Source organism: Carassius gibelio, chromosome A1, assembly GCF_023724105.1.
Source record: "Carassius gibelio isolate Cgi1373 ecotype wild population from Czech Republic chromosome A1, carGib1.2-hapl.c, whole genome shotgun sequence".
Taxonomy (NCBI): Eukaryota; Metazoa; Chordata; class Actinopteri; order Cypriniformes; family Cyprinidae; genus Carassius; species Carassius gibelio.
This window is the reverse complement of record NC_068371.1, coordinates 33,401,340-33,424,999: the sequence shown is the minus strand read 5'-3', so window position 1 is coordinate 33,424,999 and position 23,660 is coordinate 33,401,340. Positions and strand designations below refer to the sequence as shown.

Here is a 23,660-nt window from a genome sequence, read left to right as displayed (position 1 = left end):
ACGATTCAGTAGTGAATCTGAGAGCGGTGCCTTCGGGCCGTTTGGAGAACATTTCTGACAGGTTCTCATTGAGATTGCATGTGCATCCCTTGTCTGTCGGCATCCAGGGATTTCCCTTCGAAGACGGATCTGAGATCCAGTGAGGCTTTTAGGGCACTTCACAAGGCTGATTTGTGTGGATCACGTCCAGCAGAACAGGAAGAAATCTCTTACCGTGTTTCTAATGGAATTAATGATCATGTTTCCTCAGCTTTCATGCGGCGTCACAAGAGAACGACAGAGGTTTGAGATGTTGTAGCTTGCTGTTTATGCTCCCAATCCACATGTCCTTTAAACAGGATTTTTAGGTCCAGATAGTATAGTTTTTGGCTGGAAATGCACCCAATGCACTCTGACTTGTTGCATTCGGCAACCCAAAAAAAACCTTACAGGCAAACAATGCACATTTTTGTCTTTCCAGCTGGGAACAGCATAGAGGTCCACAATGTTAATATTAATCCCTTACGGATAGAACATAAGTTATTAAACATGCATACATCCAAAAGAAAACTTCTAGAAGACGATATAATAGTATAAAGCAGCTTCTTCCACAATCTTGAGGCAGACATGTCCGATCTGAAATGAATTACAGAACGATCACATCCCTGTCCAAGCTGCTGTGTGTAACATTATGCATTATCTAGGAATGAGTTTTTTTTGTGCAGTAAATGAAGACACATTAGATCCACGCATGTCTTAAACCCAGGCTCCAGAAGTCTTCTCGTGTCAGGTGAATTTGGCCTTTCTTTATGATCAGTTCTTCTGATGGCCGACTCTTGTCCAACACATACTTTAACTAAAACTAAAGATGGTTTGACAGATGAAGTAAAGGTTGACTAAATAAACCCAGTACTAAGCAGTTGATCTTGATTAGGGTCCCAGTCCTTCTCCCAGCTCGCACCTGAACAAGCAGATGATGCTCTACCTGCGTCTGAATGAAGTAGCAGTGTCCTGGAGAAACATCCTCTCTGTTGGTCCATCTGATGATATACAAACACCTGACCATGGACTACATGCACACATCCTTCTTTAGAGCTTCTGTATAAAGAGAAGCCAGCTCCAAAACTTCTGCTGAAACCTTGTGCTATATATGTGGACCCTCTTGAGACCCTCACAGAAACCTCTCCTGCCTCGTTCTTATCAGAAACTGAGAAATAAAAGAACTGCAATCACCATAAATAATGACAGCAGCATTCTCTTACAGCTTCATTATATTTAATAACACTTAACAACATCATTTTATATGCTGATCCTGTAATCCCAGAAGAGTCTCTAGACATGTAATTATACATTTAAACACAAGTACACACTATCATGCTAACGATCGTCGGCTAGCTATTGATGCTAGCTCATAAACAACATTGTAACTGTATTGTTTAAAAACAACAATAACCCAGATTGATTATTAATGTAAATACTAAACTAGTTTAGGACCAATGAATTCAGTTCATTATTAATGGTATAACAATTAAATAAAGTTGTATCTTTAACTGTAGAAGCTGCTCAATATATTAATAATTCCCTCTTCTAGACTGATTTAGTCTGGGCTTATTTAAATGAACACAAAACTTCTGTGACAGAAATACTGCTTCTCTTTGTAACTCAAAGCTTTCAGAGTAAGATGTTAAGAGACTAGTTTGTGATTGAATATTGTTACGTCCCAGGGCTTACTTAATTGGGACTGTCTCTTGTGTATGTGCCTTGTGTTCTTTTCTCTCGCCCTCTCAAGTGCTGACAAGGACTAACAGGTGAAGACCAATTAGTGGATGATTCTTCTGATGACTGCCCTATCCTGATTGGCCCACAAGAGGAAATGCTCGAAGTTAAAAGACAGAGTTGCGATGTCTGGAGTGGGGGAAATTTGGAGCGAGAGTACCTTCTGCTGATGTCACTAGAGTTTGTAGCTGATTTTGTTGTGATTAGAAGGTTGTTGATGACTTTCTAGTGGTCCTCTTGTGGGAGGACTTATTCAGCCCAAGCGTGAGTTATTTTCTTTTGTTGTTAGAGCTAAGGTTTATTTTTGTTTTCTTTTGTTTTCATGGGAAGCTGTAGGGAGGTGGTTGCTATTTATTTTGATTATACTTTTTCTCCTGTTTAAGATCAGTTAGGGAGTTAGGGTAATCTTTTGTAATTTGTTTTCTTTTTATTTTGTAGGTTAGTTAGGTTTGTTTTTGGGAGTTAGTAGGTTTTGTTTGTTATGTTGGCCTGGACCCCTCCTGACGTTATACTTGCTTCCTTGTGTTTAATAAATTCTATTCTGTTTTCACATTACTTGCGTGGTTGTGTGAGTCAGTAGAAGGGAAAAACTCCCTCCATTTTTTCCTCCATTTTCTTTATTACTCCCTCCCATCCCCCTAGACTGGGGAGGTATGTAATAAATTGGGGGCTCGTCTGCTTGTTTGTTTGGCTGCTTTCTTTTGGTGGAGGAGAAGACGTTGAGTGAGTATGGTTTTTGAGTTAGTCTCATTTACTCTTTGTCCCACTGTTGAGGTATTTGACAAGTGCCGGAAAGATGACTTGTTACAAGTGGCTGACTTTTTTCATATTTCAGTTTCCAGACATGCGTCCAAGCGTATTATTAAAGCTGAATTGCAAAAGGTTTTGGTAGAGCAAGGAATTTTACCTGAGGAGTCTGAGGAAGCTGGGAATGGAGTTAAGACCCCTGTTATTGAGGGTTCTGATGTAAAGTCAGTTCCTGTGCCTGAAGTGACATCAGGTGGGCTTCCATTGGCAGTTAAATTGAAAGAATTAGATCTGTTGGTTAGAAAGCAGGAATATGATAATCAGATGTTGCGATTGCGGGAGCTTGAATTAGAGATTGATCGTGAACGAGAGCGTAGGTTAGTTGCTCCACCGCATTTGTCTGATAATGTTCCAGTTACCCCTTTTCCTTTGTCTGGGAGGTCACTGGGTACATCTCTGTCTGCTCCAGCTGCTTTGACTCCTGGTGATGGAGCAGGGGAAGCAGTTTTTGACGTTAGCAGGTATATCAGGTTAGTTCCAAAATTCCGTGAAGCTGAAGTAGATTCCTATTTCACTACATTTGAACGTGTGGCTGTGAAGCTTAGGTGGCCAAAGGATATGTGGGCTTTACTCCTACAATGTAATTTGGAGGGTAAAGCCCAGGAAGTTTGTTCTTCCTTGCCTATAGAAGAGTCATTAGATTATGACATTGTTAAAATTGCTGTGCTTAGAGCTTATGAATTAGTACCTGAGGCATACCGGCAGAAGTTTCGGGGCTATGTAAAAGCAGCCAAACAAACATTTGTAGAATTTGCCAGAGAGAAGGGGAATCTCTTTGACAAATGGTGTTGTTCCAGTAAAGTGTCCACATTTGAACAACTTCGAGAGTTGGTTCTGGTGGAAGACTTTAAAGGTTGTTTGCCGGAGAATATTGTTGTGCACTTAAATGAGAAGAAGGTAACTAAGCTGTCGGATGCTGCTGTTATCACTGATGAATTTGTGCTAACGCACAGAAGCGTTTTTCCTTCCGCGCGTCAGAGTAGAAACCGATCTCTTGCTGAGGATACAGTTACTGATTTGGTTCGGGCAGACCAGCCAAAATCTGAGAGTTCTCACAAGTATGATTCAAAACGTATGGGTGACAAACGTGTGTGTTTTTATTGTCTTGACCCAGGTCATTTGATTTCTGAGTGCCGGTCTTGGAAGCAGAAAAATTCGTCTAGGAAAGCTAAAAGTGTTGCTTTTGTCAACCCTTCTGAGGTTAGTGAAAGCATGAGTGCTGCTTCAGTGTACCAGCCGTTTCTCATGTCAGGTTTTGTCTCGTTATCTGATGATTCTGAGTTAAGACCAATTACAATTCTCAGGGACACAGGTGCCGCCCAGTCTATTATATTGGAGAGCGTATTGCCATTTTCTGCTGCAACATATACTGGCTCTGATATTTTAGTACGTGGCATTGAACTGGGATGTGTTAGGTTACCTCTGCACACCGTTTGTCTAACCTCTGACCTTGTTTCAGGAGTTGTTGAGCTTGGAGTGCGCTCAGAGCTGCCTGTGGAGGGAGTTGGTCTTGTGCTGGGTAATGACTTGGCTGGTGGTAAGGTTTTTTCTATCCCACTGGTTATCGAGAAGCCTGTATCTTCAACGTCTGATGTTGCTAGTTTGTTCCCCTCAGTTTTTCCTGCATGTGTAGTGACTCGTGCTCAGAGCCGGAAGTTTGAGGATGTTATTGACTTGTCTAAATCATTTATGAATTCTTCTCTAGAACTTGAGGAATGCAAGTTGTTTGTTACTCCAAGTAATTTGAGTCCAGGTACTGAGTTCAATCAAACCAGTGAACTAGGTCCTCTAAGAGTTGGAAGGGAACAGTTGGCGGCTGCCCAAAAGTCTGATCAGAGCTTGAGGAACTGTGCTGATGCAGCAGTTGATCAAGTAGACCAGCCTGAAGCCAAGGTTGTGTTTTTTTGGGATGATGGTATTTTGATGCGACGGTGGAAGTCTAGTATTTCCAGTGATGAGGCTAGCTGGAATACACTATTTCAGATAGTTTTACCCTCTGGTTATCGAAACCAGGTTTTAAAATTGGCTCATGAGAACGTGCTCGCAGGTCATCTGGGTATTACTAAAACTTTCAAAAGGGTTTCAAGGTATTTCTTCTGGCCGAGCATGAAATCCACAGTTTCAGAATTTTGTCGGTCTTGTCATGTATGTCAGGTGGCTGGGAAGTCTAAAGCAATGATTCCCCCAGCACCATTACAACCAATTCCGGTGATTGGAGAACCATTTGAGAGATTGATTCTTGATTGTGTTGGCCCTTTGCCGAGGGCTAAATCGGGCCATCAGTATATACTGACGATGATGTGTGCGGCGACACGGTTCCCTGAAGCTGTTCCTCTGAGATCACTTAAAGCTAACATTGTTGCCAGGGAGTTAGTAAGGTTCTTCTCTGTCTTCGGTTTGCCTAGAATCATACAGACTGATTTGGGGACTAATTTTACCTCGAAGTTGTTTAAAGGCCTATTGACCGAACTTGGAGTAAGTCATCAAACCTCAAGTGCCTACCACCCCCAGTCACAAGGTGCACTTGAGCGGTTTCACCAAACGCTCAAGTCCATGCTTCGTGCATATTGCCTTGCTTCGGGCAAAGACTGGGTGGAAGGGCTGCCTTTGTTAATGTTCGCAGCACGGGAGTCTGTGCAAGAGTCATTAGGGTTTAGCCCAGCTGAACTTGTTTTTGGTCACACAGTTCGAGGACCCTTAAAATTGCTAAGTGAGCAGTTGGTCTCTAAACCGTCATTACCAGTGACTGTGCAGGAATATGTCAGCTCTTTCCGTGCACGTCTTCAGAAGGTTTGTGAAGTGGCTAAAGAACATCTGGCTGCTGCTCAGGCTAGAATGAAGGTTCGTTATGACCAGAAAAGTGTTTCTCGTAAATTTCAGTCTGGAGATTCAGTGATGGTTCTGCTCACTGTGCCGGGGTCTGCGTTGCAAACTAAGTTTGTTGGACCTTACATTGTTGATAGGCAGCTAAGTGAAACCAATTATGTGATCCGAACTCCTGATCGGAGACGAAAGACTCGGGTGTGTCATGTCAATATGTTAAAGGCCTATGTTGACCGGAATGAGTCAAAATCATCCAAGCCTGTACACGTTGTTTCTCCTGTTGAAATTATTCATCCGGTTATGCCTCTTGCTTACTGCCCTGAGCAAGATGGGTTGGTAGTAAATGATGCTCAGATGTCATGTATTGGCCTGAAGAATTCTGATGTTTTAAATAACCTTGAGGTTAATCTTGTACACCTTTCTAAGGAGCAAAGTAGGGATATTGTTAAACTACTTGGAAAACATGCCACTTTATTTTCAGATGTACCACAACAAACCACAGTGTTATCTCATGATATCGATGTAGGAATGTCTGTCCCTATTAAGCAACATCCTTACAGGGTTAACCCGAAAAAGAGAGAAGTTATGCGGTTGGAGGTGGAGTATTTGTTGCACCATGGACTGGCGGAACCTAGCAAGTCTCCCTGGAGTTCTCCTTGTTTATTGGTGCCAAAGGCAGATTCTTCCTTGCGGTTTTGTACAGATTACCGCAAGGTAAATGCCATCACTAAGCCTGACTCTTTTCCCTTACCAAGGTTAGAGGATTGTGTTGACCGGGTGGGTTCTTCGCAGTTTGTCACCAAGTTGGATCTCCTCAAAGGTTACTGGCAAGTTCCTTTGACGGCTCGAGCATCAGAGATTTCTGCCTTTGTGACTCCTGACAGCTTTCTGCAGTATAAGGTCATGGCCTTTGGTATGCGAAATGCACCAGCTACATTTCAGAGGCTTATGCAGGAAGTATTGTCCGGGGTTACAGATTGTGAAGCCTACTTAGATGATATTGTCATCTTCTCACCTACATGGAGGGATCATGTGGAAAAGTTGAACTGTGTGTTTGATAGGTTGGCTGCTGCCAATTTAACTTTAAACCTGGCCAAATGTGATTTTGCCAAAGCTGTTGTTACCTATTTAGGCAAAAAGGTTGGGCAGGGACAGGTGTGTCCTGTGGAGGAAAAAATATCGGCCGTTGTTGAATTTCCTATTCCTACCACCAAAAGAGAACTACGTAGATTTCTGGGGATGACCGGTTACTATAGAGGTTTTTGTAAAAACTTTGCCTCTGTAGTTTCCCCACTTACAGACCTTCTTAGTACCTCTAAGAAATTTGTTTGGACTCCAGAATGTGCTCATGCTTTTAATGCTGCCAAGGATATTTTGTGTAATGCACCAGTGTTGTCTGCTCCAAATTTTGCCCTCCCGTTTAAACTACAGGTGGATGCAAGCGCTGTTGGAGCTGGAGCAGTGCTGTTACAGGAGGACCGTGATGGAATTGACCACCCCGTGTGCTATTACTCAAAGAAGTTTTCAAAGTGCCAGCAGAGGTATAGCACTATTGAAAAGGAGGCATTGGCACTGTTACTAGCCTTGCAGCACTTTGAAGTGTACTTGGGAGATCACAGTAACCCAGTCATCGTTTACACTGACCATAACCCCCTGGTTTTCCTGTCCCAAATGGCTAATTCCAACCAGAGGTTGATGCGGTGGTCCTTGATGGTGCAGGGATACCATCTGGATATTCGCCATAAGAAAGGCTCGGAGAATGTTGTGGCCGATGCCCTGTCCAGGGTCCATTCAGTGGAAAACTAAGTGTACTTATGGGTTGTGGGGGTGGGTTGTTTACAAACTTTTTGTTAGTTTGAAATCTCGTGGTGGGGGTGTTACGTCCCAGGGCTTACTTAATTGGGACTGTCTCTTGTGTATGTGCCTTGTGTTCTTTTCTCTCGCCCTCTCAAGTGCTGACAAGGACTAACAGGTGAAGACCAATTAGTGGATGATTCTTCTGATGACTGCCCTATCCTGATTGGCCCACAAGAGGAAATGCTCGAAGTTAAAAGACAGAGTTGCGATGTCTGGAGTGGGGGAAATTTGGAGCGAGAGTACCTTCTGCTGATGTCACTAGAGTTTGTAGCTGATTTTGTTGTGATTAGAAGGTTGTTGATGACTTTCTAGTGGTCCTCTTGTGGGAGGACTTATTCAGCCCAAGCGTGAGTTATTTTCTTTTGTTGTTAGAGCTAAGGTTTATTTTTGTTTTCTTTTGTTTTCATGGGAAGCTGTAGGGAGGTGGTTGCTATTTATTTTGATTATACTTTTTCTCCTGTTTAAGATCAGTTAGGGAGTTAGGGTAATCTTTTGTAATTTGTTTTCTTTTTATTTTGTAGGTTAGTTAGGTTTGTTTTTGGGAGTTAGTAGGTTTTGTTTGTTATGTTGGCCTGGACCCCTCCTGACGTTATACTTGCTTCCTTGTGTTTAATAAATTCTATTCTGTTTTCACATTACTTGCGTGGTTGTGTGAGTCAGTAGAAGGGAAAAACTCCCTCCATTTTTTCCTCCATTTTCTTTATTACTCCCTCCCATCCCCCTAGACTGGGGAGGTATGTAATAATATAAAGCACTATATGAATGAAACTCAGCAGACAGTGAGGGGAATGATATTTGAGAGACAGCTGTGTGGCTCCTGTCATATAAAGCTGTTGTGCTGGTGGAGAAATAATAAAGCAGAAAAGAGCATCATTTCAGAAGAAGAGATGCTGATGAAGATGTTCTAGTGATCAAGCAGCAGATTGAAGCTCTGAAGCTCCTGAAAGACTGAATTAGAGCCAGATCAACTGTGTTCAGCAGCGATACTGTGAGTGTTTGGACACAATTCATTTAGTGAATCGAGTGTTAAATCAGCGCAGACAGAAAAATAAAGCAGACGATCAGGAGACGGATTCATTCAGAGTCAATTCAGCCTCTGATCTCAATCACATTCATGATTATTCATACTGTCATCAGTTCACATCAGGATTCAGAAACCAGTTCAGGATCAAATGAGTCACTCATGGACTTTTATTACATTTGATGAGCAGTTTACAATAGAAATATTAAAGCACACATATTACTCTGTTTATTAAAGATTCAGAACAGTATGAGAGTCTGATCTAGATTCATAACTTCTGTATGATGATGAAAAACGAATTAAAAATGAATAGAAATGTAGTGATGTGAGATTAGATGAGTTTGTGTGCATGTGAACATCAGAAAGAGTCTCTCTATCATTTAATATCACACAGAGACACTGAGGAATAATAATTATAAAGTCTAAATCCAGCACAGAGGGGTTCAGTGAATGTGGTGATGAATGTGTGTAAGTGTATGAATGTGGGTGTGTGTAAGTGTGTGAGTGTGTGTGTGTTAGAGATGCTGTAGAAGGACAGAACACCAGCAGACACATCCACATACACTCCTACTCTCTTAGAGAATGAACGGATGAAAGATTCACCACTGACAGTGACGTTATTGTGAAGGACAGAGAAACTGTCATCAGTGCACTCCAGACTCCAGGATTTGTCATTGGATCCAAACACACAGTCTCTCTCTCCTCCTTTCCTGTTGATTCCTTTATATGACACTGATATTACAGCACTATATCCGCTCCATTCAGTCTCCCAGTAACAGCGTCCAGTCAGACTCTCAACACTCAGAACCTGAAGAACATCATCAAATCTCTCTGGATGATCAGGATACGGCTGAAGATCTTTCACATGTCTTATCTTCTTGTTCTCATCAGACAGAACGAGTCGAGTGTGTGCTGTGTTTGGATCCAGTGTGAGATCACAGGCATCTGAACACAAGAAGAGAGAAACATCAAGAACAACACAACACTGAAGATGTCTGTGTGTTTACAGCTTTGACTAGAGCTGTGTCTGAAACAATGATTATGAACTTGTGTTAATGTCTGTTTATTATGGTTCTCAGTATTTTAATAGTATTTAATGATTATGAACATAAAAGCATTACAAAACTAATTAATAATACACCATCGATGAAAGCACAAAGCTGACGCGGAGGTGTGTATGATTTCAATATAAAGTCATTTTGAGTGCTATTGCTAGTAATATTATGTAGATGTAATATAAAAGATCATATGACAATGTTTCTGTAACAGCTCCAAGTCTCCCGCTCAGTGTATACGTCACCGTCCGCAGAGGTGGAAATTCCAGGAGCCAGAAAGTAAAAGTCCTGCCATATTTTTGTTCCACCCATGAACTCAGCAGCTGATTTAATCAGAGGAACCAAGTTATTTATTTCAAGTCACAAACGAGTCTTGAGTCACATCCCAAGTCCTCAAAGAGTTAAAGTCAATGAGATAATTAAGTTACTAATTAAATGACAATTGTGCATTAATGATTTACACCTGCTAGGGGATCAGATGTTGATGTTTTATTGGTTAAAATGATGCCACCATCATGGAGATCAGTGTTTGGTTTAGTTGTGCTCTTGACCCTTGATTGGTTGTGCTAGGTCTCTCTCCGTAGCCCTAGATGTGGTGTTGTAGAGACGAGAGATCAGGGGTATAAAATAAACATATAGGCACAATGAGCTGGTGATTATATTGAGAATAATGTGTTTTTTCAGAAGTTTAGAGTTCGAACAATTGTCCCAGGGAAGCTGCAGCACACAAAAAAGGTACTTCAACATTTACAGAGAATAAATTTTAAATCTGTGTAACACATACAAAAATCTGAACTCCAGTGCTTTTTTTTTAGACACACACAGATATCAAGAACCAGCATATGAATCTCTGCAATGGTGACAATCAACAAAATGCTTCATGTTGCAATACATGAAAAACTCCCATAATGCACTGCAGTATGTATAATTATTTGTCACCACTGTTGAGGATCATATGATAAATGATCATGACTAAATGCATAATCCTAATCAGTTTTCTTTTCCTCTTAATGTTGAAGTATGATGGTGGAAATTGTCTTTTAAGAATAATGCAATTGAATCAAGATCAAACAGGCTTCAAAGCATACTGTTTGCTGTAAATCAGTAACGCATTTGCTTAGAAGCAAACTAACCAAAACCGCTAAAATGCTCAAGAGCCCAAATGAAGCAAATACTGACCACAATTATGGTGACAAAGTAATTTTTTATTTTCCTTCCAACTGATTTCATCCAAGGCTGTGCTTAAAGTCAGTTATAGCTCTTGTGTTTCTCTTTTCTTCAGTGATGTTGATTGTTAACAGCAGGTGCTCATCACTAATACACAATCTTTATTTAATTAGTCACTTAATTATTTCATTAACGTTAACTCTTTGAGGACTTGGGATTTAACTTGAGACTTGCTGGTGACTTGGAAGGAATGACTTGGTTCCTCCTCTGCTGAAATCAGCTGCTGAGTTCATGGGTGGAACAAAAATATGGCAGGACTTTTACTTTCTGACCCCTGGAATGTCCACCTCTGACCGTCCGAATCCGTTCACTTATTTGTTCACTCCTTCCTGATCTAGTGCACTCAACTGTCACACACTATATAGGGATTAGTGAATGAGTGAACGAGTGAGTGATTTCAGACACAGCTTATATTTGTAAAGTCCAGAATCTCCTCACTATTCACAGATGTCTTCACTAATAAAGTGAAAGCTGTGTTTCAGTGTTAAAGTGGAATGATAGCAGGCTTTCTGCAGCAGCGGGAAAAATGTGTAAGCATTTTAAAATATTTATCTGAATGTGCAAATTAACATTTAAGGAGAACTCTTAGTGCTAAGATCAAATTTTTTGTGAATACGGGCCCTGCTCAAAGATTTATAATATCTGAAACAAGTCTCTTCTGCTCAACAAGTAATAGTTATGTTGAGAAATATTATTCTGATTTAATAAACTGTTTTCTATGTAAATATGAGTTAATGTGTAATGTATTTCTGTGATGCTCTGCTGTATTTTCAGCATCATTTCTCCAGTCTTCAGTGTCACATGATCTTCAGAAATCAGAATAATATGATGATTTACTTTATTATAAATTTATTATTATAAAAATAAATGATAACTTGCAATCATATTTCACAACTGTTTTATTGTATTTAAAAAAAAGTGTGTAAGTGTGTGTGTGTGTGTGTGTGTGTGTGTGTGTGTCTGAGTGTGTGTGTGTGAGTGTGTGTGTGTGTCTCTCTGTGTGTGTGTGTGTGTGTGTGTGTGTATGTATGTGTGTGTGTGTGTGTGTGTAGACCTACACTTTCGTGGTCCTGCTCTCATCCTCTTCTCTCCTCCATGATCCACACTATAAACACACAAACACAGGTTCAGAAGTTGACACTCATATAATCAGACTGAGTCAATAGTGTGTATATTTGGTGTATTTCTGTCCGAGCTCAGAATACAGCCAGAGAACTCCCTCATATCCCACGCTGGGACAGGAACAGTTAGAGCTGATCAGGGTTTGATGGGCTTTTTAATCTGAAATCGATTGGATCTTCTGCAGCTTTTGAAAGCGTCTGATGAGCATCGAGCGAGGGCTTGGATCTGCTGCTGAGAGAGAGACCCTTCTGAGCAGCTGTGCTTGCTGTCTGATGAGAAAAGAATGGCTGGAAAACTGTCTCCTGGTTTGCCTGATTGAACCAGAACCAATGTGAGCTGATTTTGGGATCACAGACGAGTGACGGAGCGATTAGAGTCTCCTACAAATAGAGAGTCCTGAAGGGATTTAGCTGGAAGATCCTGAATTGGAGAAAAGAGAGCCTGATTCGGTTGAATTGGAGACAAAAGGTTAAAAATATAGATATAGTGTATATATATTGTAGTGGAAAAAATAATTTACATTGCTTCTGCATTACCATACATGCATGTTTTCTTAGAACTGCTGTGTGGACACAGTGAGAAATCACTAAACCATTTTCTCAAATATTGCCTATTCGAGTTGAGAGACAGAGAAAGAGAGAGAGAAATGGAAGTTGCGTGTATTCGCGCCTGTGCATTTATGTTTTTAGAGTGAGTTTACTTAAAAACAGCGATTGTATCCTCTCGTCGCTGGTAAATATAATGTAGCAATTCAGTATTTAAACTGTATTTAGTTAAAGTCGTGGGCCAGCGTTGACAAGTTCATTTTCTCCTGGATGTGTGAGCTGCGATTTCCGATATGTGTGTGTGTCAGTAAGCAGCTCATTACTACAGAACGATAATTAAAGGCTGTAATGCACACCAGTACACCAGTATATGTGTTTATTGTAAGAGCTAGACGACGAATGATGACGTGTGACGGCATGGTAGTGGTGTCCCAATCCTTAGGGGAATATTTTCTCCCCTACCCCTTGACACTCTGTTTCAAGGGACAAGGGGAAGGGGTAGGCGGAGGGGTAGGGGAAGGGGTACAAAATAGAATTGGGATTTAGCCTAAGATGTATGGTGGTCCACGGAGCCATCTTGGGTGCAGAAGGGAGACAACTGGGAGACCCACAGGCATCTGAGGATGATCTGGGAGGTAAGCTAAGCTCTAAATATGGGGGGAACCATTTAGAAGAATGATATAGTACACTGTAAAACCCGACAAGTTAACTTAACTCAAACCGTTTGAGTAAACAGATTGCCTTGATTTAAACCATGTAAGTTTTAAAACTTTGCATTCAAGTAATTAAGTGATTAACTAAGTGCTGATTGAGAATTAGTGATGAACAGCTGCTGTTAACAAACAGAATCACTGAAGAAAAGAGAAACACAAGAACTACTACAACTGACTTCAGACACAGACTTAGATGAAGTCAACTGAAATAAAATACATGAAATCTCTCAAGATCTGATTAAACAACCCCACAAACAGCATCACCAGCTCCACTTATTAATAACCAGACTGACTTTATTTCTGTCAGACGTCTACAGAAGATCTTATTGAGAATGAACTAAGGTTTAGATGTTGATTTATTGTTTCATTTGAAGTAACCATGTTAGTGATTTCATCTAAGGCTGTGTCTGAAGCAGAGGTGGACATTCCAGGGGTCAGAAAGTAAAAGTCCTGCCATATTTTTGTTCCACCCATGAACTCAGCAGCTGATTTCACCAGAGGAGGAACCAAGTCATTCCTTTCAAGTCACCAGCAAGTCTCAAGTTAAATCCCAAGTCCTCAAAGAGTTAACGTTAATGAAATAATTAAGTGACTAATTAAATAGATTGTGTATTAGTGATGAGCACCTGCTGTTAACAATCAACATCACTGAAGAAAAGAGAAACACAAGAGCTATAACTGACTTTAAGCACAGCCTTGGATGAAATCAGTTGGAAGGAAAATAAAAAATTACTTTGTCACCATAATTGTGGTCAGTATTTGCTTCATTTGGGCTCTTGAGCATTTTAACGGTTTTGGTTAGTTTGCTTCTAAGCAAATGCGTTACTGATTTACAGCAAACAGTTGTGCAATGCAGAAACAAACTAAGATGTAGCTTATGATCTTGATTCAATTGCATTATTCTTAAAAGACAATTTCCACCATCATACTTCAACATTAAGAGGAAAAGAAAACTGATTAGGATTATGCATTTAGTCATGATCATTTATCATATGATCCTCAACAGTGGTGACAAATAATTATACATACTGCAGTGCATTATGGGAGTTTTTCATGTATTGCAACATGAAGCATTTTGTTGATTGTCACCATTGCAGAGATTCATATGCTGGTTCTTGATATCTGTGTGTGTCTAAAAAAAAAAAGCACTGGAGTTCAGATTTTTGTATGTGTTACACAGATTTAAAATGTATTCTCTGTAAATGTTGAAGTACCTTTTTTGTGTGCTGCAGCTTCCCTGGGACAATTGTTCGAACTCTAAACTTCTGAAAAAACACATTATTCTCAATATAATCACCAGCTCATTGTGCCTATATGTTTATTTTATACCCCTGATCTCTCGTCTCTACAACACCACATCTAGGGCTACGGAGAGAGACCTAGCACAACCAATCAAGGGTCAAGAGCACAACTAAACCAAACACTGATCTCCATGATGGTGGCATCATTTTAACCAATAAAACATCAACATCTGATCCCCTAGCAGGTGTAAATCATTAATGCACAATTGTCATTTAATTAGTAACTTAATTATCTAATTGACTTTAACTCTTTGAGGACTTGGGATGTGACTCAAGACTCGTTTGTGACTTGAAAGAAATAACTTGGTTCCTCTGATGAAATCAGCTGCTGAGTTCATGGGTGGAACAAAAATATGGCAGGACTTTTACTTTCTGGCTCCTGGAATTTCCACCTCTGGTCTGAAGTCAGTTGTAGTTCTTGTGTTTCTCTTTTCTTCAGTGATTCTGTTTGTTAACAGCAGCTGTTCATCACTAATTAACAATTATCCCTCAGTTAATCACTTAATTACTTAATTGCAATGTATGTCTTCTTTCAGTGAACTCAACTGAATTAAGTTCAGAGTACTTATAACTGTTAGTTTTTTCAACTTAAATGGTTTAAGGCAATCGATTTCCTCAAATGGTTTGAGTAAACATAACTTGTCAAGTTTGAGTGAGGCTGTGTCTGAAGTCAGCTGTTGTTCCTTTCTCTCTTTTCTTCAGCAATTCTGTTTGTTAACAGCAGCTGTTTAACACTAAAGCTTAGTTTTTTCAACTTAAATGGTTTAAGGCAATCGGTTTCCTCAAACGGTTTGAGTTAACATAACTTAAGGATATCTGTTTACTCAAACCGTTTGAGTTAAGTTTACTTGTCGGGTATTACAGTCAAGGCAATCGGTTTACTCAAACGATTTGAGTTAAGTTAACTTGTCGGGTTTTACAGTGTGTTTCTGACTTTGTTATCTATTGAAAAGTACAGCTGTTAAGAGTTTATAACCTTGACTGGGGAAAAGGGATATAAAATGAGGATCGCCCACCCTTCCTTCACTATGCAGCAACCTGTGTTTCTGTATGGCTATCTGACCTTCTTTGCAAAGAATAAAAGCTTTCTTTTTAATTATAAAACTGAGAGTGAACCTGTCTCTTATGCTGATGAGAGTTGATTTAATTTTGCCCCAACAATATTAACACTGTTAAGGTAGAAGATAAAGGACGTGATAGAGAGTAGGAAGAAATCAGGAAAAAGCAAAGAGTGGAGAGATGCGCCGAGAAGAGGTTTTAATGGATGTGTTACAGGAATATTACAGCTGTTATGAATGCACACACAAAACAAGAGATCCAGTTGCAGTGTTTAATAGGTGAATCCAAAAATCAATATCCAAAACAGGCAAAAAGGTCAATAACTGACACCCAGCGAAACACAGACCAGACACTGTGACAACGGCTGGTTTCCAGCGAGCGGTGCGGTTCAGTACAGTACAATACAATACAGCAGGATTCGGGACGGTGAACCCTAATCCGGCTACAGTTGTCATGATTCTGCCCTTGTGTCCTTGATTTTTCTCTAGTCTTGAGGCAGGATCATGACAGACCCATGTTTTGTGTGCAAGCACATGGCCTTGTCTTTGGGCCATGTGCTTGTGTTGTCTCATTTCCTTGACCCGCCCCCTTGTTATCCTAGTTTTGTCATTATTGCTTTACCTGTGTCACCTGTTTGATTATCATTAGTCTCCCTATTTCAATCCCCTTGTGTTCACTGTCTAGTGCGGTTCATTGTTATACTTTGAAGAAATGTTGTGATTGTTTTTCTGTAGTAAGAGTTCCTGTGTGAAGAGTCTTTGGTCCCACTTTATATTAGGTGGCCTTAACTACTATGTACTTACATAAAAAATAAGTACAATGTACTTACTGTGTTCATATTGTATTGTAAAACACGTTTGCTGCTATTGAGGTGGGATAGGGGTAAGGTTAGGGAGAGGGTTGGAGGTATGGGTAAGTTTAAGGGTGGGTTAAGGTGTAAAGTATGGGTCAAAAGTGTAATTATAAATGTAATTACAGAAATTAAATACAGATGTTATTACATGTAGTTTTTTTTTTAAATATAAGTACAATGTAAAAACATGTATGTACACAATAAATACATTGTACTAAATTATTAATTAAAATGTAAGTACATAGTAGTTAAGGCCACTTAATATAAAGTGTGTCCGAGTCTTTTGTTTATTATTTGTTCCTAGTCTTGTTAAGTTATTTGTCTTTGCCCTAGTGGTTGTTTTCCCCCTCGTGGGTTTTGTTTTCCCCTTTTGTCAATAATAAACCCTGTGTGTAGCGCATCCTGTCTGCACCTGAGTTCATCCCAAACCTCCACGTGACAACAGTCCCCTTCCTTGATAGCTGTGTGTGTGTTGGAGATTTTTGATCGACCTCATGCTCCTGAGAAGAAGAACAGCATTGTGTTTGTTCTCTCACAAGCTCATGTACACAAGCTCAACCAGTGGAGTAGAGAGTCGGCCCCGGACCCTTACACAAACACATCTGTACGGCCCCCAAACCATACATTTAAGTTCTGTTGATTTGATCACAAAATATAAACAATAAATGTGTTTTTCTGCTCTTTAATGTGGCGTGAGATCACCGTGTTCTGCTCAGTTCAAGCGGCATGAGAATCAATAATCTTTTCCTATTTTCTACTCGTTATACAGTAAGAAATAAACATGAATGATGCTGAAAACAATCAGAACAACTTCTGATTCAGAACATGTAATCACTCAATCAGTGTGTAAAAATCATCAGTTAAACAACTTGTGAAAAGTCATAACAGTCAAGTAACGTCAACAAACACCGCAAACTTTTTTTTTTTTTTTTTTTTGGAGAAGGTGGAATTTTCACTTTAACTTTTTGCACACAGTATAACACAACTGTAATCTCATAATCAAACGCTTTAATAAACCGCTGTCATATTGAATAAATGTCTGGATGCAAACACACTCTTGTCACAGCGGCGAAACACAAAACCAGTGTCTCCTGCAGCTGTACGACAGAACACACTGTGTGTGTATGTGTGTGTGTGTGTGTGTGTGTGTATGACTGACCACACTGTGCACCATGAGCTCCTGAGAAACACTTGTGAGAGTGTGTGTCTCTGTGTTTCTGTGTGTGTGTGTGTGTGTGTGTGTGTGTGTGTGTCTGTGTCTTTCTCTGTGTGTGTGTGTGTGTGAAACACTTGCCCTGGTAATATTACAGCAATTATGTGTATTTCTCTCATGACACTAATTATGAATCATGAATTCTGAGTTTTGAGTTCTTTCACTGAACTAAACACATTTTTAAAAAGGTCTGGCACCGTCAGTAGCTACTTTCATTTTCAATTTCAATCACTTCATCAGGGCTGTTTTGTTCTCTGTAGTTGTTTTCCTCTGAGCTCATGCCCTTGATGGATGTATTTGATCATTTTACTGATTTTTGCTGTTTTCGTTCTGTTGTTAAAAGGTTTAAAATGCGTGACAGCTTCGTTCTGCTCAGTGTTGCTGTCACTGATCGTTTGGCTCTCAAGTCTTAAAGATGTGTGTAATAGTTACATACTCAAGAAAATATCTAACATTAACATATACTGTTAAAAAAAAAACCTGTCTGTGCGCACAGATATATCCTGAAAGACAGAACAAACTACTCTCATTTTAGTTGCAATTTAATTTAATTTAAAAACAATTTAATAATTTAATTTAATTAATTAATACACTGCGTCCGTATACATTTCAGGCTGCAAAGCAACAAAATGTGGGGGCTGATTTTTTTGAGGGGGCTGGTTCATTCTTTTTTTAGATATTTGACATAAAATACATTTACATTTAGTGCACAAGAGAAAATAAGTTTTCTTTTATGGGGGAAGTCATGGCCTAGTGGTGAGAGAGTGTCACAGGTCGGGTGGCCCAAGCTAGACTGTGCCCACCCCTGAACCAGGACCACCCCGAGGAGCGTATCAAAGGGAAGAGTCGGAGACAGAAAATAAATTTAACAAGTTTTATTTTGAAGTAAAAGCAAATTGGAAATCCTAATCTAAAATCTTCTTCTTTGTTGCCCTCAGGGATCGAAGGTGAACGGTGCAGCGACTGGGGACTCTTCCGCTCTCTTCCTCTGTGCGGACCCCGCAATAGATAGACAGAGAACAGGTGGGTGGTCAAGTAGGTCTTTCACAGGTGGGGATACGATTGGTAAGCAAGCGGTCTGGTAAGTCTCCTCTGGTAATTAGGTACTTCTATCCTTCCTTCCTTCTTTCACAGATGCAGAATTTGGGACGGATGGATATCAGTCAGGTACGTATACTGCGGTTACACAGCCTTCAGGTGGGGATGTGTTTGGCAAGTGAGAGGTCCGGTAAGTCTCCTCCGGTAAGTATGTAATTCCAACCTTCCTTCCTTCCTTCGTTCACAGGTGCGAAATTTGAAGTGAATGATATCAGTCGGGTGCGTATACGGCAGGTGCACGGTCTTACGGTAAAGTGGCTAGGGGAATCTTCCTTGGGAGAGATGTAGTCAGGCCCTTCTACTTTCTTTCTAACACCGGAGCAGGGCCTTAGGCAGGTATACGGCAAGCCGGTAAGTAATTAGGCAAACCCAAAGTCGACAGGCTGCGCGGGATTTCTGCTGAGACAGACAAGATGAATGCTTCAGACAAAGTATACAGTTCACATGCGTTGGAAGGAACGAACACTTCTGACAATCCAGATGAATGGCAGGGATACAGCAGACTCGAAGTCAACGGGCTGAACTGGGCTTCTTCTGACACAGACAGAGTGGATATTCCAGACAGAGCATGCCAGCCTCAGATTCGTGACAGAGGGACAGTCACTTCTCTCAGCACAGGTGGGCTACAAGGATGCAGCAAACTCGAAGTCGACAGTCTGCAAGGGATTTCTACTGAGACAGACAGAATGGATGTTTCAGGCAAGTATACAGTTCACATGCATTGGAAGGAGCAAAACTTCTCACCCTACAGATGAGTTGCAAGGATACAGCAGACTCAAAGTCGACAGGTTGCACAGGGCTTTTACTGAGGAAGATAGTAAATATTTCAACAGAGCATCTCTTCTCCTATTAGCACAACAGAGGGGTTAATTCACACCCCAGATGATAATTCCTCAACGTCCAGACAGTTGGAACAGATCAATGTCACAGAACTCTTACTATTTACAGTCAGCCCGCATAACACATAAATGGAGAGTGCATGGCAAAAAGGAATATAGCTTCCACACACACGACAATTCCACTTCAAGCATATAATGTGGGGGAAAACATCAATTTTAGGCACTGCAAACTCACTTCACGAAGTGCAATTTAAAGCCAGCACTCACGTTCGGGTCTCTGTCCGAGGGAGGGGGGAAGGGGGGCGCGATCCTCAATGCTCCTGAAGGATGTTCTGGGATGTTTTTCTTCACAGACACCGGCAGAGTTCACATCACCATTTATAATGGAGGGAGAGATAAGAGATCGGTAATGAATCAATAGAATCCACTCAGTGATATTTATGATCGTGATCCAAACACTCCAAACCACATCCAATTCAGTGTCGAACGCGTGCAGTTACGAGACTCAGTTCTCGGTTACTTAGCTCCTCTCCAATGCAAAAAGGGTATTTCACTCTCCTCCTGTTGTCCTCAAGTCCCTCATCAAGGCAACACTCTCCTCTTCATTCACAGTCCTCCAAATCACTGTTACTGTCACAGTGTCTTGGTTGTGTTCCCTGGGGTTACACTAGATGTCCTCCTTTCTCACGGTGTCTGTCACCTTATCACTTCCTGTTCCCTTATTTGGTCACCTTCCTCCTGGTTGTGTAATTGATTGTTCCCCACCTGTCTCCTGTTCCCTCATTATCCTTCTGTGTATTTATACCCTGTCTGTCTTAGTCTGTGTTACGGAGTCCTTGTTTAATGTCTGAGTATTATTAATGTCCGTCAATTCTTGCCTTCCCTTGCCTTGTCTTCGTGTCTTTTTTTCATGTTGGTTTTGGATATTCTGGTTTTGACCCTGCCTGGACTGTTTACCCCTTTGGATTATCCCCTAATAAATGACTTACCTGCAATTGGTTCCCTCTCTGTGTTTCCTGTACACCGATCGTGACAGTTACCACCCAGTAAAATGACTTTTCAAAAGGGAGAAAAACCACACCAACCGCCTCTCTCTCTTGCTTTTTATCCTCTCCAATGTTGACGAGGCCTCACCCAAACTCTCCGAGTAAATCCCCCACACCTGTTGCCAATCCGTCATTTGGGGTTGTCATGGCAACAAACGCACACACAGACCTGGGGACGGGGTTACACTCAAAGCGTCCCACCGGGAACACTGCTTCAGCGGGAATAAGTTCCATATGCCATTTGTCTCACCGTGACAAGAGGAAACAAAACATAAGTTCGGTTCATAAGTTCAGACCAAATAAGTTCAGTTTATCCTGATCTTCAAATTCAAAAAGTTTTCACACCCTTAATTGAGTTAACTGAGGTTTGGATTGAAGAACAGAATTGGGAGAGAGAGAAACCAGAGTTTGCGGAGGCAGTGTCAGACATGGATCGACTCCTTGTGGTTGGGGAGGAACACAGAGAGAGGTGAAGAAGGGAATGGAGGAGGAGCATAGGCTTGAGCCGCTGATGGAGGCAGCCTCACGCCAGCATCTGTTACAGGAGCTGCAGGCCACGGAAAGGTGTAGAGAGCTGGAGGAAAAGACTGAACAGAGGAGGGAAGAGAAAGAGGTTTTGCAGCAGTGGAATCTTGAGCATGGCTCAGGCTAACTGATGGCTCAAATGACTGTTTTGGAGGGTTAGCTGACTGCAAAGAGACGTACAAAGAATAAGGCTGCGCTTTGGTTATTAACTGGGAAAACTGTATGTGTGCATTAACCAGTGCTCGTCTCAGCCCCAAAATTTCCACTTTTTTGATTGGAGGATTGGTTGCTGTGGCTGAGACAAAAGAAGACGCTGGTGAGTGAAAAGGATGTCTTTCTGGCGGGGCAAGCAAAGTCATCATGTTAAAAGCTTGGGTCTCATCGGCTGGACCTGGTGGAGAAGGAGTAGCTTTGGGGCCAGTGGTTTGTGATGGGGATCCAAACTCATCATCAGAAGGGAATATGTTGGATTTCAGATATTGTAGCAACCGGGACAGAGGTCAGCTGGCTGTATATATATATTAATTAGCGTGTTAATTGAATTAATTATAAGAACGAGCTCCACCTTTGCTAAATTGGTTGATTAATTTTAACAAGCTCCTCCCAAATGTTGTTAATAAAACATAATTTTATGTAGATCTGCATCATTCACACACATGTTCAGTACGTCAGTATTAGTGTTTGACATACTTGAGTATCTGCAGTTCATAGTTTGGATCCTGCAGTTTGTGTTTGAGCAACTGGACTCCTGATTGTTCTGGGTGATTGTAGCTCAGATCCAGCTCTCTCAGGTGTGAGGGGTTTGAACTCAGAGCTGAAGACAAATAATCACAGCCTTCCTCTGTCACCATACAGCCAGACAACCTACAGACACACACAGACAGAGACAGATCATCTACAGACACACATTGTGATCAGTTTTCTGCAAATTATCTCTTATATGTTCTTAATACCTCAGTATCTGCAGCTGACAGTTTGGACTCTTCAGTCCATCAGAAATAAACTTTACACAAGAGTCCTGCAGGTCATTGCTACTCAGATCCAGCTCTCTCAGGACACAGTTTGAGGATTGTAGAGATGATGACAAACTCTCACAACACTGAGCAGTGAGATTACAGCCAGCAAGACTGAAAGAGATAAGAACACACACCAACAGTCAGATCATCTACAGACACACACACACACACACACACACACACACACACACACAGTCAGATCATCTGCAGACACACACACACACACACCAGTCAGATAATCTACACACACACAGACACACACACACACACACACACACACACACGTACAGTCAGATCATCTACATGTAATGACCTGATCAATATCAGTTTATTTAGTTTATTTCTGAAATATGTGGGTTATTGTATTTTGTTTGATAAAGTGTTTAATGCATATGCAAGAAGATTTATCATTCAATTATTTCTGTGTTGTTCAGATGTGTCTGGTAATTTAACAGCGGAGTTGTGTTTTCTTTAAAATCTTTTTAGGATGGTTTATTTCATAAGAAAAGCTCACTTAAAAAAAAATTGTTAATGTTAGAAATTTTGTGATTAATAAAGTATCCTGTTGAACTATGTGAAATCCGGCGAGAGACGAGAACGCAAACGGGAAGCAGGAGGGAAAAAAAAACCAAACTGAGCACGAGGGCTAATTTGCTATCAACACTGAGTTTGTGGGCTTAACGCTTTACATTGGACTATAATTTGTTTTATCAGAAACCGCGCTCACTGCTTAGGAATTTTTTCGACTGAGGGAAAGTGAAACACGACCGGAGGTGTGTGTTTTTGGTCTGTGATGCGAGCTTAGGCCTGTTAGCCTCTCTGGCTAAATTAGCTCATGGTTCCCTCTCGAGGCGGTAACTCAACATTACGTCAGCTAAGACGTATATGGGGGAACTCCTCCCTTCTCCACTTTTGCTGAAATCTTATTGGCTAACGCCAGCTGGGGACAGCTGGCCAATTGACGCAAAGCATGCAAATACTGACAGGTCAACAGGCAGTATAAAATGCAGGAAATTATGAAAATTAAGTCAGAATCTTTTTCTTCACGCTCGAAATCTTATCTAAGTCATCGTGGAAGTTGCAATAGAGGAATACTCACCCTGTTTTTCCTCTCTCCATCCGATGGCTGCTAATGCTAGATTCGGACCTTCACCAGTTCTGCGTGACCTACCTGGGAGCCTCACACGGACTATACATTGGACTATAATTTGTTTTATCAGAAACTGCGCTCACTGCTTAGGAATTTTTTCGACTGAGGGAAAGTGAAACACGACCGGAGGTGTGTGTTTTTGGTCTGTGATGCGAGCTTAGGCCTGTTAGCCTCTCTGGCTAAATTAGCTCATGGTTCCCTCTCGAGGCGGTAACTCAACATTACGTCAGCTAAGACGTATATGGGGGAACTCCTCCCTTCTCCACTTTTGCTGAAATCTTATTGGCTAACGCCAGCTGGGGACAGCTGGCCAATTGACGCAAAGCATGCAAATACTGACAGGTCAACAGGCAGTATAAAATGCAGGAAATTATGAAAATTAAGTCAGAATCTTTTTCTTCACGCTCGAAATCTTATCTAAGTCATCGTGGAAGTTGCAATAGAGGACTACTCACCCTGTTTTTCCTCTCTCCATCCGATGGCTGCTAATGCTAGATTCGGACCTTCACCAGTTCTGTGTGACCTACCTGGGAGCCTCACACGGACCACATGTGCGCCCACTGTGCCGAGTTGCCAGTGCGCGCCCTCAGAGCCAGAGTGGCTCGGAAAACAGTGGGAATGAGGCCCACTGCCAC

General features: G+C 41.1%; 2 protein-coding genes across 6 annotated transcripts in view; both read right to left on the bottom strand.

The window, feature by feature from the left end:
• The window catches only part of LOC128020811 (NACHT, LRR and PYD domains-containing protein 3), a 638,518-nt gene that overhangs the window by 426,055 nt on the left and 188,803 nt on the right, over positions 1-23,660 (bottom strand). The window lies entirely within an intron of this gene.
• Positions 1-23,660, bottom strand: part of LOC128020587 (NACHT, LRR and PYD domains-containing protein 12) — a 137,751-nt gene that overhangs the window by 53,388 nt on the left and 60,703 nt on the right. Inside the window, exons 8-11 of one of the 4 annotated variants that reach the window (XM_052607455.1) lie at positions 21,813-21,986; positions 21,550-21,723; positions 11,604-11,650; positions 8,404-9,208 (exon numbers count right to left, since the gene is read on the bottom strand). The exons of 1 other annotated variant lie outside the window; for it this stretch is intronic. In XM_052607455.1, coding sequence (XP_052463415.1) covers positions 8,640-9,208; positions 11,604-11,650; positions 21,550-21,723; positions 21,813-21,986 — 964 coding nt within the window. In that variant the 3' untranslated portion in view covers positions 8,404-8,639. Of the gene's footprint in view, positions 1-8,403; positions 9,209-11,603; positions 11,651-21,549; positions 21,724-21,812; positions 21,987-23,660 lie in introns of those variants that run through there. 2 more of the 4 variants (XM_052607293.1, XM_052607239.1) reach the window with 2 other exon arrangements.